The sequence below is a fragment of the Scardinius erythrophthalmus genome, assembly GCF_964197995.2.
Source record: "Scardinius erythrophthalmus genome assembly, chromosome: 5".
NCBI lineage: Eukaryota > Metazoa > Chordata > Actinopteri > Cypriniformes > Leuciscidae > Scardinius > Scardinius erythrophthalmus.
Window position 1 is genome coordinate 34,424,314 of NC_138225.1, and position 16,717 is coordinate 34,441,030.

Genomic DNA, 16,717 nt, shown 5'->3' on the forward strand with positions numbered 1-16,717 from the left:
ACATTTTATTTTAATAAAATAACAGAGAAAATAGGCTAATAGAAAAAGCTGGAAACGAGCTGATCTAAAACAAAACAAAGAAGAACCAAGAAGGAAGCGTAGGCTAAAGAAACATAAAAACACTTGCCTATATTACAAATTGTATGTTAACTATTTACATCAATATGTGACCCTGGATCACAAAACCAGTCATAAGTCGCACGGGTTTATTTGTGGCAATAGCCAACAAAACAATGTATGGGTCAAAATTATACATTTTTCTTTTATGCCAAAAATCATTAGGATATTAAGTAAAGATCATGTTCCATAAAGATATTTTGTAAATTTCCAACCATAAATATATAAAACATTTATTTTTGTGAGTGAATGCGGCAATCGCAAACATAAATGGACAACTTTAAAGGCGATTTTCTCAATGTTTCGATTTTTTGCACTCTCAATTTCCAGACTTTCAAATAGTTGTATCTCGGCCAATATTGTCCTATCATAACAAAATATACATCAATGGAAAGATTATTTATTCAGCTTTCAGATGATGTAGAAATCTCAATTTAAAAAAAAATGACCCATGTGACTGGTTTTGTGTTCCAGGGTTACATATAGTGCTTGGCTATTTAAGCTTCACAGTCAAGGCAAGTGACCTCTCTTCTCCTCGCACAATTTCCACACATGTTTTTGCGGCATTTGCAGCAGGTGTCGTGGGTTTTGTTTTGATTGCAGCTTCTCTGAACCTGGCACTGCCTCCGCTTTGGTGTCTGCTGCGGTGGTTGCTTCTGCTGCTGACTGGAACCTTGTGCCAACAGCCATACTGCTCTTTTCTCCTCCATGAACTGTGCTCTCAGCTCCTCTGCAAGTTGCTGAGAGACAAAGGTCAACCGCGGGAAATGTAACAAAAGAATACTGCGAAATTCAGTGCGGTCAGTATGACCGTCTATGGCCGAAATAGGTAAATATGTTCATTTGTTTTTTTTTTTGCCTTATGTGTAATTTATATGAAAACCATTTTAAATGAAAATACAGACACTTTTAGGAAAAGTCAGGTACCAGCAGGATTTTATTTATTTTTTCAACAAAGTTATTGCAGATAGGAAATTCAAAATGACCGTCATGGCCCTTCTAGTGTTAAAGGTGCTCTACGCGATGTCACACGTTGTTTAGGCCAAAACATTTTTTGTCACATCCAGCAAACATCTCCTCACTATCCGCTAGCTGCCGGTCCCCTGAACACACTGTAAAAAAACACAGTCTCTGTAGACAGCCCAGGGTCCACAAACGGCAAGAAAAACAAACTGGCCCAGCCTTGGCCAGGAAACATAAAAAACAGTGTTCAAGCCAATAACCGACAAGAATGATTTGGGGGTGGGGGTTGGGGGGTTAGTGCGCGTGCACATGAAGGGGGGTGTGGGGAGTGGAGGAGAGAGAAGCATGAAGAGGGAAGTTAGCTAGAGGAGAGATGTCCTATCAACGACTAACGTTAAAATTGTATATTCTTGAGAATTTTGATATGGCCGACACACGACCAAAGAGACGACGTTCTGATGAAAAAATAACAAAGAAGAGGGAAAAGGCGTTGAACGCGAAGTTCCGAATTTACATCGGAAAAGCATTCAAAAGGTGGCGAGAACTCCGCCGGCAGAAGGGCTTCCAATCCGACATTCAGGTGGCTCTGTTTTTGCTGGACAGGTGGGTAAATCCAATTTTTTTTTTCTAAATGGTTCATAACTGTTTCAGGAAGTATGAAAGGGAGGGGGAGGGGACAGGATGAGGAGGAGGGAGGGTCGAGCTAGCCTCCGCTTTGTTTGACAATACTTCGAACGTCAACAAGAAGTGACGTCACCTAACATCGCTTAGAGCACCTTTAAGTCCTGTGAAGGAGTGCGCAGCACAATTTTGAGGACGTGAGGGATGGATTGCTACTTTATAGGAAGAAGCGAACAGATAAACACCTCAACAAACTTAACCCTAAACACTGCATCACTGCAACACTATATCAGCATGTGGCCATTATCAATAAAACTACAGATTGATATCATGTTGCCACAGCTGCTATTTCCTCAGAGTCCTGCTCATAATCGACCATATTTAATTTGACAAGAATGCAGCAAGGCTTCAAGCAAGGGTTAAAATACAGTTTGTTCAAAAGATTCTAGGTCACAAAGGGGATAAAACCTTTAGAAAGGTTTTCTAAAGATTACATGTTAGATGATGGCAAAGGTAATCTAAATGTAAAAATAGAGGAAATGAAAATGGGTCATATGGGTCTTTTTTTTTTTTTTTTTTTGAGATGTATACATCATCTGAAAGCTGAATAAACAAGCTTTCCGGAATCTGGACACCCATCTGAGGATGCAAAAAAAAAATCGAAACATGAGAAAATCGCCTTTAAAGTTGTCCATTTATGTTCGCGATTGTGCTGCATTCACTCACAGAAATAAATGTTTCATATATTTACAATAGGAAATTTAGAAAATATCTTCATGAAACATGATCTTTACTTATAGCCTAATGACTTTTTGGCATAAAAGAAAAATCAATAATTCTGACCCATACAATGATCAATGATAATTTTGCAATGATGCCATAGAAGAACCATTTTGGGTTCCCCAAAGAACCGTTATGTTGTTAGTGTGAAGGTAATTTTAATACTGAAGTACCTTTTTCCACTATTTTCCATTTTCCACTATTTATTCCACTATTAAACATGAATGTTAATAAAGTTTAATAAAAGTAATATTCTTAACAGCTGCCTCCATTTAAAAAAACACAAAGCAAATATTAAAGGCACTGCAACTAATTAAAGCAATATTTCCAAAGGTTTCCTTCACTGCAAATTTTTCATATGATTTCTTCCCATATAAACATTATTACATAACAGTGACTTCTCGGGTGCACATTTGAATGGATGTATGTGGTAATGAATTGCCCTTGTGTGTCCATTCATCTTTCACTTACCAAACACTTTTTCAAAATCAGAATCTAAATGTCCTTATTTTCTGCAGAGAACAAAGGCACTGAAGTTCATAGCTTCTACAAAACAGTGAGCGGATCCTGAGCTCCACTACAACAGACACACACACACACACACACACACACACAATGGCTTAAACACTTACACACTCCATACTGGATCAACACGTCCTGCTTCAGCACAGCACACCACAGTTGTTCTGATGACAAGGGTAGAAATCCAAAAAACATTTCATCCAGTGGGTCTTCATAATGCTCAATGAACACAACTACACACACTGCTACCCTTTATTGCACACGGCTCATGCACATTCATTAGTCCTTTAAAACAAACACAAACGTATTCACATGAGAAGCAGAGATGTGTTTTCATACAGCTTCATTTGCAAGTGCATTTAGACCCTTTTTTCTTGATAACTGCCATTGAACTGCAAATGTTTTGCTGAATTACCATGTTAAAACATTTAATAAAGGCACACCTTTATCTTATAAATATTCATAGTCCACCTGTTTCTTTCTAAAAACGTTGCCTGTAAACACACACCAGAAAACAAACTAGTGATGTGTAGGGTTAAATTACAGTTTTCTTCCATGTAAAATAACTCCATGAAGGCTTTCATCCTGTAATTTGTTAGCCACTGTTTGATAAAAATGAAAGCAAGGAAGAAAAAATGGTTTTATAAAGCAGGCACTTCATGTGCTTTCAACAAGCCGACAGAAGCGTAATAAACATATACATTACCCAGAGAACAGGACGCACATGTTTGTTTTGAACAAAGAGCAGAGTTTACCTTATAATTTATTATAAAATAATTAAAGAAATAATTTACAATTACTTAGTATTAAACCAATTGCATGTCAAAAGAACAGGTTTAAGAATTACAAAAACATATGTATTAACTGTTTGTCATAATTAATAAAAAAAATGAGAAGAAACCATATATAGGTTTTTTTTGTTATATACAAAATGTATTCATTAATTAATATATAATTTAATTGTAATACAATTATATTATATTACTAAATATTGTACATCTCATTCCTGATTAAATTAATGAAATTGAATGGTACAGAGAAAAAAAAAATTAATGTTTAAGGCTATTTCATCTCAATGGCATTTCCTTGGCTGGCACACGACATGTTTGTAACTATAATGAGCCACAGAAAGATGATGTCATGACAATGCTGATTGGCTGATGGCACCACCAGAATGTGCACAATGCCAAACCCTTCACTAGTGATTACAAATCTGTAGAAAAACTAAAAAAGTGCCAGGACATTATCTGATCATTTATGGACATTTCCTTAAACCCTAAACCAATAGGCCTATGGGAAATTCCTTAATATTATCACAGTACATTTGGCCCTGTTTTTAGGGACATTTGGACAGTGTATCCAATTCCTGAGCCGTGACGTCAAGTCCATTTCACGCTTTTAAAGAGCATCTAAAAATAATTAGGCACTAGTTGAACTTCATCTATTAATTATACTTCACGCGCCAAGATGGGAGTTTTGACATGATTTTGTGTGAAAATGTCCATTCAAGCGAAAGACGACGTGAAAGAGAACTCACATTCGCGTGTTTTCAGTTGTGGCTTCTGGGCGAGTACCGAATTGAGCTCTTTCGTCTCTTCTTGCATTTGAATGTTTAAATTAACAAGGCTTAAAAACAAGTGCAAATGATAAACTTTCATGACGATGCAACACTTACCTGATCAGAACAGTGACCATTCCTTCAACTCTTGATAATTGGGCAGTCCTTATTGTCGAGCCCTGCATTTAGATATAGCAAGTCAACTCTCTTTAAGTGGCATGTGTAAGCCTCTCTCTTTCTCTCACGTTTGAGTGCTTGTGTGAGAGAAAGTGACAGAGGACGCTCTCAGCCAAGCGATGGTGCATAAAGCTCAGCAGGCAATCTACACTAAACTTATGTTTTGCCTTTAACTTAATCACAGGTCGGGTGAAATCGTACAATTTACTAGCCATTGGCTAATAAAAGACATTCGTAGTCGCCTAGCATGAAATTGAGTCGCATATGCGAGTGAGTTACTGAGAGGCTGCTCATTGCAGAGCCAATGGGTGGAGCGTGTCCGGGGGGGTATTCCAGAAAGCAGGTTGTGTGACATACAGTACCCGGGAATGTTTAAGGGTAAGTAAGCGGATAACCTCAACTTTAGGTTCCAAAAACAGAGGTAACTTTCAGGGTAACATAACAACTTACTCTCAGGCTCCAGTGGGCATGACAGATTGCACATAATATTATATATATAGTTATATCGATATATAAAGCACTATTAAAACAAGGTAATGTTTATTTTATTCAACTATATACTGTATAAAATCATCTCATACATCATTGATCTGCATTCAGATGTTTTTGTTTATTTTTACAACAGGACATTTTCTATGCTATAATGTATGTCTATAATAAAAGAAAACATGATATCTTACTTTTCAAGCAATGTGGAAGCAAAATGACTAAACATAAAAAATTAACTTTTACAGCCATGTTATCACAAACTGTTATTTAGTCTAATCAGTCTTTCTTTTTATTATATAATTAGCTTTAAACAAACAAATAATATGGTTCTTTTTTACCATGATTAAAGATTATGAAACTAAAAGATTGAAAAATTATTGCACAACCACCAAATAGGTCACCAAGTAAATCGGCATTAAACAAAAGATGAAAGTAGTACAGCGCACTTTTTCTTAGCATCTGCTGAACTTAATCCCGGATGCGTTTTTGGAACCAGCATACCTCAAGTAAGCAAGGTTTGGGTTAATCAACCAAGAGTTCAGGTTATGTTTGACAGTAAGTTAACCTTGCTTTCTGGAATACCCACCAGCTACCCCTCTCTGGATGTAACCCTATCGCTAAAAACACAACTCCACCCATTAGGTCCACAGAGGTGGAGCTGGACATCATTTGGCTTTTACTCGCATTGTAGAGGGATGAAAAAAACTAAACTAAACTAAAATCTAACTTAACATCCCAGAAATACAATAGGACTTGACTTGAAGGTGAATTGCTCACAAGAGAGATAAACCTGCCTTCGTGCCAGCATCTTGTTTTAGTCTTATCTATAACCCGATCTCATCACAAACCTACATACGAGATATCAAACCTACAAAGTCTATTATCTAGAAAAGCCCCTGAGTCATTCCCGGCTTGTGCGTCCATCCCATTTGTGCAGGGCATGAGGATATTACACCGGCATTTCTGCACCAGGCAGAGAAACACTACAGCGTTAAGCACATTTATGATGTTATGTGGTTTACACATTTCAGATCATTTCCTATGAGCCACTGGGGGCAGGAAGTTGACATCAAACTGTGATGGTATGGAATATTCACTATTCACACAAGTAACCAAGGACCTCAAGTCACAAACAAGCACAACCTATTGTGGTTTACCATTCTATTATCAGGAAATGTGACTCAGTTTCTCACAAAAAGAAACTGACTGACTGAGGGAGTGTTACTCAAAGTGCTTGGAAGCTTGTATGTTTAAACTGAATTGGAGTACTAAAGCTAATTCAAGCAACATTCTTAGATCTGCTGAAAAAAAAGCCCTTACAAAAATGAGGGAACATGTAGTAGTAAAGGAAGGTTTATTTTGAGTGGCATACCCAGGTAAGTTTACTCAGAGTAAACGGATAACCTCAACTTTCGGTTCCAAAAACGGAGGTAACTTTCAGGGTAAGGAAGTAGCCATAGCAATTTAGCCTACTCTCTGAACTCTCTGGAGCAGGTTTTGTTCCAGGGTTAGTTTGTTTCAGAGGTATTCAGCACATGATGATCTTATTTTATTCTCTTCTCACACATCGAAGATGTGCATTCAAAAGGTTTTTGAATGAAAATATGTCATTTTCTATGGAATGTATTTCTATGATAAAATGTATATGTGATACATCTCACAACAGATGTGGAAGATAAATGGCTAAACATAAATTTTTTACTTAAATACAGCATATTATCTTTGAAAGCACAGACAGTTTTTGATGTCAATCGATATGTATTTTTTTATTGATATATTATCAAACAAACAATAATTCGTGTTCAAATTATGAATAACACTAAATGTAAATCGCTATTAAACAAAAGAAGAAAAAAGAGGTATGGCGAGCTTCTCTTTAGCGTCTGTTTCCATGGCGACTCCTGGATTCGGCGCTCGGTTGAGAATGTCTTTATGTGGTCACTGTTAACTCTGAGTTTCATACCTGGCCTGCTTTGGTCATTAATAGAACAGCATGTGTGTCAAAACATCAGAGATTGTGAGGAGTTAAGAGGAACCAAATTAGGCCAACACCAAATGAAGATTGTGAAGCGCACACGACTGAACTGAGAATGTATTTTCATCCGTACGTGTCATTGGAAGTCCAAAATATACAGGCAAGCGAGATTGTTTGCTGATCAGAATATCAGCAGGAATACACAGAGTGAAATTTATTTTATAAAACATAGCAATAAACAATAGAATAATATTAAGTAACTTACATTTTAGACATAATATTCCAGTTAGTTTGTGTATTTTGGGCGCCAACGAAAATAGCTAGGCAAAACATCTAAAAGCAACAGTACCATCAGCAGTGTTGGGTAAGTTACTTTAAAAAAGTAATTAGTTATAGTTACTAGTTACTTCTCACAAAAAGTAACTGCGTTAGTAACTGAATTACATCATTACAAGAGTAACTAATTACCAGGGAAAGTAACTATTGCGTTACCTAAAAAAAAACAAAAAGTTTAAACATAAGAAATTTCTTATACCCCCAATATGAAATGTTAAATGAATTAAATGGACACTAAATAGAACATCTTATTATTATAAAACATTGTACACTAATCTACACTATTTTAATGTTGCTGTGGGACAATGGGAGAGACACCTATTAACTTAAATATTAAAATATTATCACTACTATGGTGGAACAACAAAACAATAGATGGTTTAGAACTATGTATTGCACAGACCACAACTGGCCAACAAAAAAGTCTAAAAATAAATCATGCTTCTTAAGAAATGTACCAAAAATAAATAAATAGTAATAAAAAATATACATACACTAGTGCATATAATTAAAATTATAAAACTCACACACCTTTACAACTGGTAGACATTCTGTATAGCCTACTTTAAGTATTTTCTTCCTCACAATAGTTTAACAAAAAGTGCTCTCAGTATAATACTGAACAATGTACCAACATAAAAAATAATAATAAAATATGATCTTTTGGGGGTTTATTTTTATAACCTACAGAGAACGTCATCATCAGAGGTTATTTTAGCCAAATTCTAGTCATGTTTGCCGCACGTGTTTTTGAACGTTCGAATGTGTTTGAATGTTTGAACGTTCCCTGCAGGTTATTTTGGAGTTTATGTTATATAAACTAATTAAAACATTGAATATGATACCATCATACCAATATGCTACAGAGATTGTTCTAATGCTGAAATGTGTAATTTATTTATAAATAAAGAATTTATGTTCGGACACATTCGGTCTCTCTCGCGCACTATCGAGCGCGTTCTCGGACACACTCGGTCTCTCTCGCGCACTGTCGAGCGCGCTCGCGGCGTTCGCCGCGCTTATGTCCAGTCCGGCGCCTCATAAACACACAAACCAGAGAAAAAACTTTGCAGCTCATATGGCTGAGAGAGAGCCTACTTGGATGAAAACCGCTTCAGTGAGCTCAATTATAGTAACGCCGGATTTTTATTGACAGTAACTGTAACGGCTTTATAGCGGAGGAAATCGTAATTAGTTTGATTACTCGTTACTGAAAAAAATAACGCCGTTATTAACGCCGTTTATTTATAACGCCGTTATTCCCATCACTGACCATCAGTGTGTGTTTTATGAATGATTCAATGTTTTTGAATGAATTATTGACTGTTGTTGAGTGAATGATTCAATGACTCACTCATTGACTGCATCCGAAAACTTAGGCAGCTGACTTGTTGCCTCGCTGCTTTATTTATAGACAATTACTATGCAGGCAGCATTTGCGCACGAATGTACCTCACAAAACTTATTTCGGACAGACTTCTGAGGCAGCCTAACAGTTTAATGATCTACAGCTAAATAGAGCAAGCTTTGGTGAGAACTAAACAAATATTTAATTACTACAGAAACAATTTCTCAGAAATGACAGCAGAAGTGGAAAACGTTGGTCAAAAACGTTCATTTACACACAAACTGACAAGCAACCATCTTTCAGACGCCATCTTTCTTTAGCTCAACTGTCACCGAACATGTTCACCGAATGGAACGTGTAGGATTGTGGCATATCAAAGGACATAGAACAGTCACTTAATTCAATCCTGAATTAATCAGTGTTTGAACAAATCATTTAAGTTAATGAAGTAATTAATCACACCTAAAGACTGTCGCTTGTTGCCCCCTACAGGCGTAACGTTATAACCTGCATAATATCCCCAGCAAACTTACAATCTGTCTGGAAGCAAAACAAACAGTGAAATGTCCCAAAGCCTATATAAAGTCAAAAGGCATGACTAGATTATTTAATTTATTTATTTATTTATTTATTTTTTGTGTGTGTTTTTATATAACTATATGTATTAAAGGGACAGCCTTGATAATTAAAGACTATGCAGGCCTGACACTTTGCTAAAACAAGTAGGCATATTAGCTAAATGTATTGTCTGAGAGCCAGAAAGTAGCCTACATTTACTGCCAGAAGCTTCTTCCACACGCAGCTGGTGACAGAAACCTCTATGGTGAGGTAATAAAAACGTGATGACAAGACTCATGAGCAGTAATGGTTATATACACTCTTCATGACCTTACATAATCTGTTCTACTATAAAATAAATCACATAGATCTAAATGCTGCAATATCTATAATTCATGGAAAATTAACCCTGTATCTGTTACATTTCCAAGCAGAACAACAAGGACCTCAGTAAGGCAGTAAGGTATTATATAATTGCTATGGAGGGAAAGATATGTAAAGGGTTTAATTATGGATCAAGCTAAATGGGTCACTGATTCTTTCTTTGCCTTCTCTGCATACAATGTCACTGAACTTCTCAAAGCCCACATACTGTATAGTATTTTATACATAGATTTTGATCTTTCTATAAATACTTGAGTCTTCATATTAAAAAAAAACCTATTGCAAACGGCATACATTAGAAATTTTATTCTAGCTTTGTAACCAGGGGGGTCACTAGAGCCCCAGTGAAATATTACTGATAAATCCTTGTCTGGCGATGGAGATTACATATACTGATCTGAAAATAGTTTTCCTTGATAATACTTCAGCAATCATTTTGTATGTTTGCTATCAGTTGTTTATAACCAAATTCTAGTGATTGCAGTTTCACAAATCAATCACTGTTTGATTTTATAGGTCAAACAGATTGCAAACAGATTGAAATAGTAATGCATACTTTATAAAACAGAAAACAAAAAAGAGCGCTGGATGAGATAGATATTTAAGCTATACATTTATAGCTGTATTTAGGCTGTATTTATACTACTGTATACTAGTATAAAAATATGGGGATACTTTTTGATGGGGGCTTTGTGTCCTAGTAACTGATGAAATCTTAGAAACGTTCCAATTCATAACTGAAATATGTATAGCAATGGTAACATACAGTACATATCTCCTTGACCAACCTTGATCCAAATGGATTTCACTCATCTCACTAATAATTGGTGGGTCTCTCTATTAGCCCCTGAAATAGTTACAGTAAGCATAAGTATTCATGCTTAATCAAAATAATTCAAATCCCATTGCAAATCCGGTTTATTGGCAACATTTACAGACTTTCAGCTGTGTTTACAATGAACAAATCATTCAAAAGTAATTGAAATAGCTCAACACAACAAACGTTTCAAGTGGAAACTGATCTGCAAAACAGGTGTTGTCTCAAGCACACCAGATGCAACTAATCAAGGGCATCATTAGTTGCACCAGGTGTGCTTGAGTTAAAACACGTGAAATATCTGAACTGGTTTGTAACACTGATATAGATAGTCAAAGAATGGTCCAAAAAATTTAAGAGGAGATAATATCATCCTTCACAAACAAGGAAGAGGATACAAAAAGATAGCGAAGGCACTAAATGTTCCTAAAGACATCGTTGGAAGCAAAGTTCGCAAGTTAAAAGTTAAAGGAACAGTGGTTACACTACCTGGATGGGACAGAAAAAGGAAGCTATCAACAGCTGCAACCAGATTTCTGAGAAGCCAGATTCAGAAAACCCTCGAGTGACTGCAAAAGACCTGCAGCAAGACTTGGTGGCAACAGGCACTGAGGTTTCAGCTTGCCCAGAAAGGCACATACTATGCACATGCCAGAACTCCAAGACATACACCACTACTGACCCACTACTGACCCAAAACCACAAGAAATGTCGGCTCCAATTTGCTCAAAATCATATAAATAAGTCACAGACATTTTTGAGATTCTGTTCTGTGGAGCGATAAAACAAAACTGGAACTTTTCAGCCCTATGGATCAGCGGTATGTCTGGAGGAAGAAGAATGAAGCATATTCTGAAAAGAACCCTTTGCCTAGAGTTAAGCATGCTGGTGGCTCGAGGATGCTCTGGGGCTGCTTTGCATCCTCTGGCACTGGAAACCTGCAGCGTGTGGAAGGCAGGATGGATTAGTTGAAGTATCAGGAAATCCTAGGAGAAAACGTCATTCCGTCAGTGAGGAAGCTGAAGCTTGGGCGTCATTGGACCTTTCAACAGGACAATGATCCCAAGCATTTCTCAAATTCCACCAAGGCTTGGTTGCAGAAGAAGTCCTGGAAGATTTTACAGTGGCCATCACAGTCACCTGACTTGAACCCCATAGAAAATATCTGGTGGGATTTGAAGAAGGCGGTTGCAGCACTCAAACCGAAAAATATTACTGAACTGGAGGCCATTGCTCATTAGGAATGGGCTAAGATTTCTCAGAAACGTTGAAAAAGCTGATGTCTGGTTACACATTTCATTTGCAGCAGGTCATAACAGCAAAAGGGTGTTCTATTAAAGTACTAAAGATGCTTGCCATGAAGGGGTTGAATAATTTTGAGTCTGCAGAAGTCATTAAAATAAGTAATTTTGTTTGATTTGTTCATTGCAAACAGCAATGGGGGTTGAATAATAATGTTAGTCTTTCTGCAGCATTACATGAGATATTCTCAACAAAAATCTAAGCTTTTAAATATTCAGCAACTGATCTTGCTGTCTGTTCATTTTCAACATGACCAATGGGGATTCATGAAATGAAGGGACAATAATGTTGTCAGCAGGTTCATAAAATAATGAACTGATATAGCCTCCAAAACACAATCTTATTTGCAACAAGGTCCTTTTGTAAGTGAAAACTCCAAATGGTACTGTTGATAAGGGAATTGCTCTGAAATGGAGTATTGCTTTCTCTTGCATTTTCATTGTCTGATAGATGAATTAAACTAAATTACAATGTGTTGGGGGAAAATAACATAAAACTGAATAAAATTATCTGTTTAGGCCATTGAGCCCATACTTCCTGATTAAAATATTCAGTGTGTCTTTGGACAGTTCTCTCTGTTAAAAAAAAAAAAGAAAAAGATTTTTACTCAAAATCTTACAGTTTTAGCTTGTTGTCACTAGTTGCACCTGAATTAGCAGATAAGTTTGCTTTTTGTTGCATTTAACATCTTCATTAAGGCATATGTGTCATTTTAGGTGTCTGGGATATTTAAGTGTGATAACCACAAGAGCTGCTACATGTCACCACTTAAGGGCTACTAAGACAATGAAAAACTTTGTGACTATGAAAAACCTTCTTGTGAACGCATGATGTAAAATCATTTCTGTAGAGCATGTATGATATACAGGGCCCCCACTGTAACGTTTGGGACATCTGAGTCACACCTAAAAATGTGTGAATGGCATTGCATTAGAAAAATATCAACCAAGTGACATTTATTTTAAAGAAAGGCCGCACAAACAGACTTTTAAAACAAAGCAATTAACAAAAAAAAAGTTTTTTAACAGATATGCTGTCAAAATTAAGATGACATTAAGTAGCCTATTTGAAAATGAAAATTCTTGTCATGTACATGTACATAATGCTCAGCTCTAAATTTATTTAATTAGCTAGAAATTAAATTGTGATTGTGCACTGTAGAAACTTATATGATCAATGAGTTAGAACAACATATGTTTTTACATTGCTTTAACTTTTTTTTTCAACTTTTTTATAAGTTATACAAGATTCAACAAATTTCAGTTTAATTAATGCAATTTATTTTGAAATGACTTAAGCATCCAAGTTTATTTAAAAATTTTAGGCAGCAACATCTTTATCAAACAATCTTTAAAACCCCTTATCCAATATGTATAAGGAACAACTGGCAAAGTAATGGAAACGTATTGTAGGAATCCTATCGTGATGAACTCCACCTGTGGCCACTCTGAAGTTCACATGAGTGAACTTGAGAGGAAATGACTTCATGCAGGCGCACCACAAAGCATTGACAACAGTTAAAAAATAACTGCAAAAATGGCTGAGACAAGTGAAGAGGTTTGAGTAAAACTCTAGCATTGTTTGTTTGCAGATGCCATTGGTTTGTTGTGTTATACAGAGACACTGAAGTGTGGCTTAAATGTTCAAATACTATTTGGGGCCACTGAATGTGACATAATGTAAAACATTGAGATATTTTGAATAAAGTTAGTGCAAACAAGAGAGTACACAAGAGAGGAATCAGCAGCACCACACAATGGCAGATCAGTCAAAATGCTTTTTGCTATCTAAATGCCCCACATGGGAAAATTGTTGAGGAGGATGGTGGGGTACCTCAGCTGAGACTGTTCTTGGCCAGGGCATGAAAGCTGTGTTTGTTGTTAAGTAAACTGAACTAGATAATATTGTATTATCCGTCTGATGATGTTCAGTTATCCATGTTTCATCCATCCATAACCAAGAGAATTAAGATTTTACTATTCTACATGTATCAATGTGATTTTTGGTCTTTTATCATAGATTTCAGTGTCCCACATTGGGGACACAACAGTCCCACATTAGGAAGCTGCAGATTCTCTCAGGCGACTTGCAATAAGATCTCTAATATGTCTTAACTAATACTAATATATCTCTTTTGATTTGATTAGGACACATCCTGGGTTTTTTTTAAATGGTATTGGGTGTGGATTTAATGTTTTGGTTACACATCGCAATATGTCATAGAAGTCTGAAGTGCAAAAAATGTCCCACATTAGGGCAATTCACCCTATTCAATTTTCGGGTCAGTTAATGAGGAGACAGTCCGGATAAATGTGTGATAAAAGTGGCAAAAAAGGAAGAAATGTAAAGATAAAATAATTTCTTACGATGCACGGGTCACTTTCTGGTCAGTATTTTAAAATCACTCTTACCAGGTCACTGGCGTTTTTAGCAAGCTCATCCTCACTGGATGCTGCCGAATCCACCACCAGCTTCTCGAAGCACGTCGAGCCCAAGGACGAGCTCTTCTGCTGGGACATCGCCAGATGAGCCACCAGAAGCTTCGGGCTCCCGTGCGCGGATACGGAAATCTCCGGTTTACTGATTGATGCTCCATCAGCAACGGCCAGCGGTGAGATCCCGAGCCCTTTACTGGCGCTGGAGTTCGGCTGCTCGCTCAGGGTACTGTCGCCTACTATTGACGGTGGAGTTGAAGACAGATTGGGCTGCGAGGACGAGAAGACCCGGTCCAGGACCTGTTTTTTCTTTCTTTTAAACATCCATAACCCGCTTTCTTTTTTACTATCCCCGCTGCGTCGTTCGGACCCCAGTTTGGGGCTCAAAAACGGTTTGGTCTTCTCTTGGAAATTCCTCCACATCCTTCTCTGGTAAGACGCGGATTGCGGGTCTTTCTCGCTCTCATCCGTGTGTTTCTCCTCCATAGTCCCCGTCCAGCAGCAGCAGCAGCAGCAGCAGCAGCAGGCTTTCAGCGCGCGGAGCGCCAGTGACACTGAAGCGCGCGGGCGAGCGCGCAGCAGCGCGTGCTCTTGATCGTAAATGACACTCGGGCACTTACAACACATTCACTTTATCTGGTTAATATGGTACTTGTGACATTATTCAGGGGGTATTTTACAGCACCTTAACATTGAAGTCTAAACTAAAACCTATAAAATAATACAATTAAAAAAAGCCCAATAGGACAAGTTCAAATCTGGGTTGCCCAACAAGGGTTACCTGTGAAATAAACGTGAGTGAGGAATGCATCTGATTCACTCTTTAATGACTTAATGATCTGACAGTAACCTATGAAAAAGCCAGTACACGAATACATAATTGGAGAATGGAAAGATACGCCTCCTTCTGGTGAATGTCCGTAATTATAAGGATTTGGTGTGTATTTTACTGCACATCATGTCATTATATTACATGATGTTAACAAGCCATTTGAGCTATTTAAATTGTGTCTGTTACAGTAAAACGTGCTGATAATAATACAGGTGCATACTAGAAGAGAGCATGATGACGTTAGGACAGAGTTAATCAGTTAACAGGTTTTAACTGTGTTAGGCCTATCTTTAGATTATTGTTAAAATTACTAACATAGCTATGCAGTGTAAACAGCCATGCTATTGACTTAAAAGTGAAGGCAAAGCCAAGATAATACCACCCACAGTGAAACCCACTCATGTGTCATTTTAAAGATTGTAGAATTTGAATATGAATATGTAATTACATGAAGGTTGTAGTTGCTGACGGCTATGATATACACCTAGTGTGTGTGTGTGCGTGTGTGTGTGTGTGTGTGTGTGTGTGTGTGTGTGTGTGTGTGTGTGTGTGTGTGTGTGTGTGTGTGTGTGTGTGTGTTTTGTTTATATTACATTGTGGGAACCAAATGGCCCCACAAGGATAGTAAAACCTGAGATCACCTCCATTGTGGGGACCAGCCAGCGGTCCCCATGAGGGAAATGGGTTAATAAACATACTAAATTATATTTTTTTTGAAAATGTAAAAATGCAGAAAGTTTCCTGTGATGGGTAGGTTTAGGGGTCGGGTTAGTGTAAGGGGACAGAATATACAGTTTGTACTGTATAAAAACCATTATGTCTATGGAGAGTCCCCACAAAGATATGTGCGCCTGTTTGAGTGTGTGTGTGTGTGTGTGTGTGTGTGTGTGTGTGTGTGTGTGTGTGTGTGTCAGTATTATTTATTTATTTTTACACACAGCTAACACTATACATTAAGACATTACTTAAAAAAATCCCCTAAAGACACCATCACCACTTAGCTTTGAAGGGTGCTGAGTACATTTACTATTCTATAGATGTGTTTCAAATCAAAGAAGGGAAATCATTACCGGTCAGAAAAGCTCATGAGAATTAATGAGTAGAGTGAGATGTCTGGCCAATATCTCAATATTTAATTATGCTTCTCGTCAAATTATAGTATGATAAACCGTTTTAAGCCCATCATCCTAAAGCTGGTATCCTTCGCAGTATACCATTATATTTTAGACAAGTACTAAGTTAATAAAATACTGCATTCGCAAATTGTCTGCATTGTCTTGCCATGTACAAAATGATACACCCCTGTCCAGAACATGCCATTTGGTAGCTAAGAGAACAGACTAAACAAACCAACAAACACTCCACAGACTACAGGGAAACACTTCACAGCAGGTAAGTGCTCAACTTTACTTTGCAATATATATTATTTTATATGCGTAACTTACACACCCACATACACTCTCAGAAAAAAGGTACAAAAGCTGTCCCTGGGACAGTACCCTT

General features: G+C 37.2%; 1 protein-coding gene across 3 annotated transcripts in view; it reads right to left on the reverse strand.

Annotated features, from left to right (window-relative positions):
* Positions 1-14,986, reverse strand: part of LOC308690498 (multiple C2 and transmembrane domain-containing protein 1-like) — a 207,048-nt gene extending 192,062 nt beyond the window's left edge. For all 3 annotated transcript variants that reach the window (XM_081364983.1, XM_081364984.1, XM_081364982.1), the window contains exon 1: positions 14,359-14,986. In XM_081364983.1, the coding sequence (XP_081221109.1) occupies positions 14,359-14,868 (510 nt within the window). In that variant the 5' untranslated portion in view covers positions 14,869-14,986. The remainder of the gene's footprint in view (positions 1-14,358) is intronic.
* Between the last annotated feature and the right edge of the window lie 1,731 nt (positions 14,987-16,717).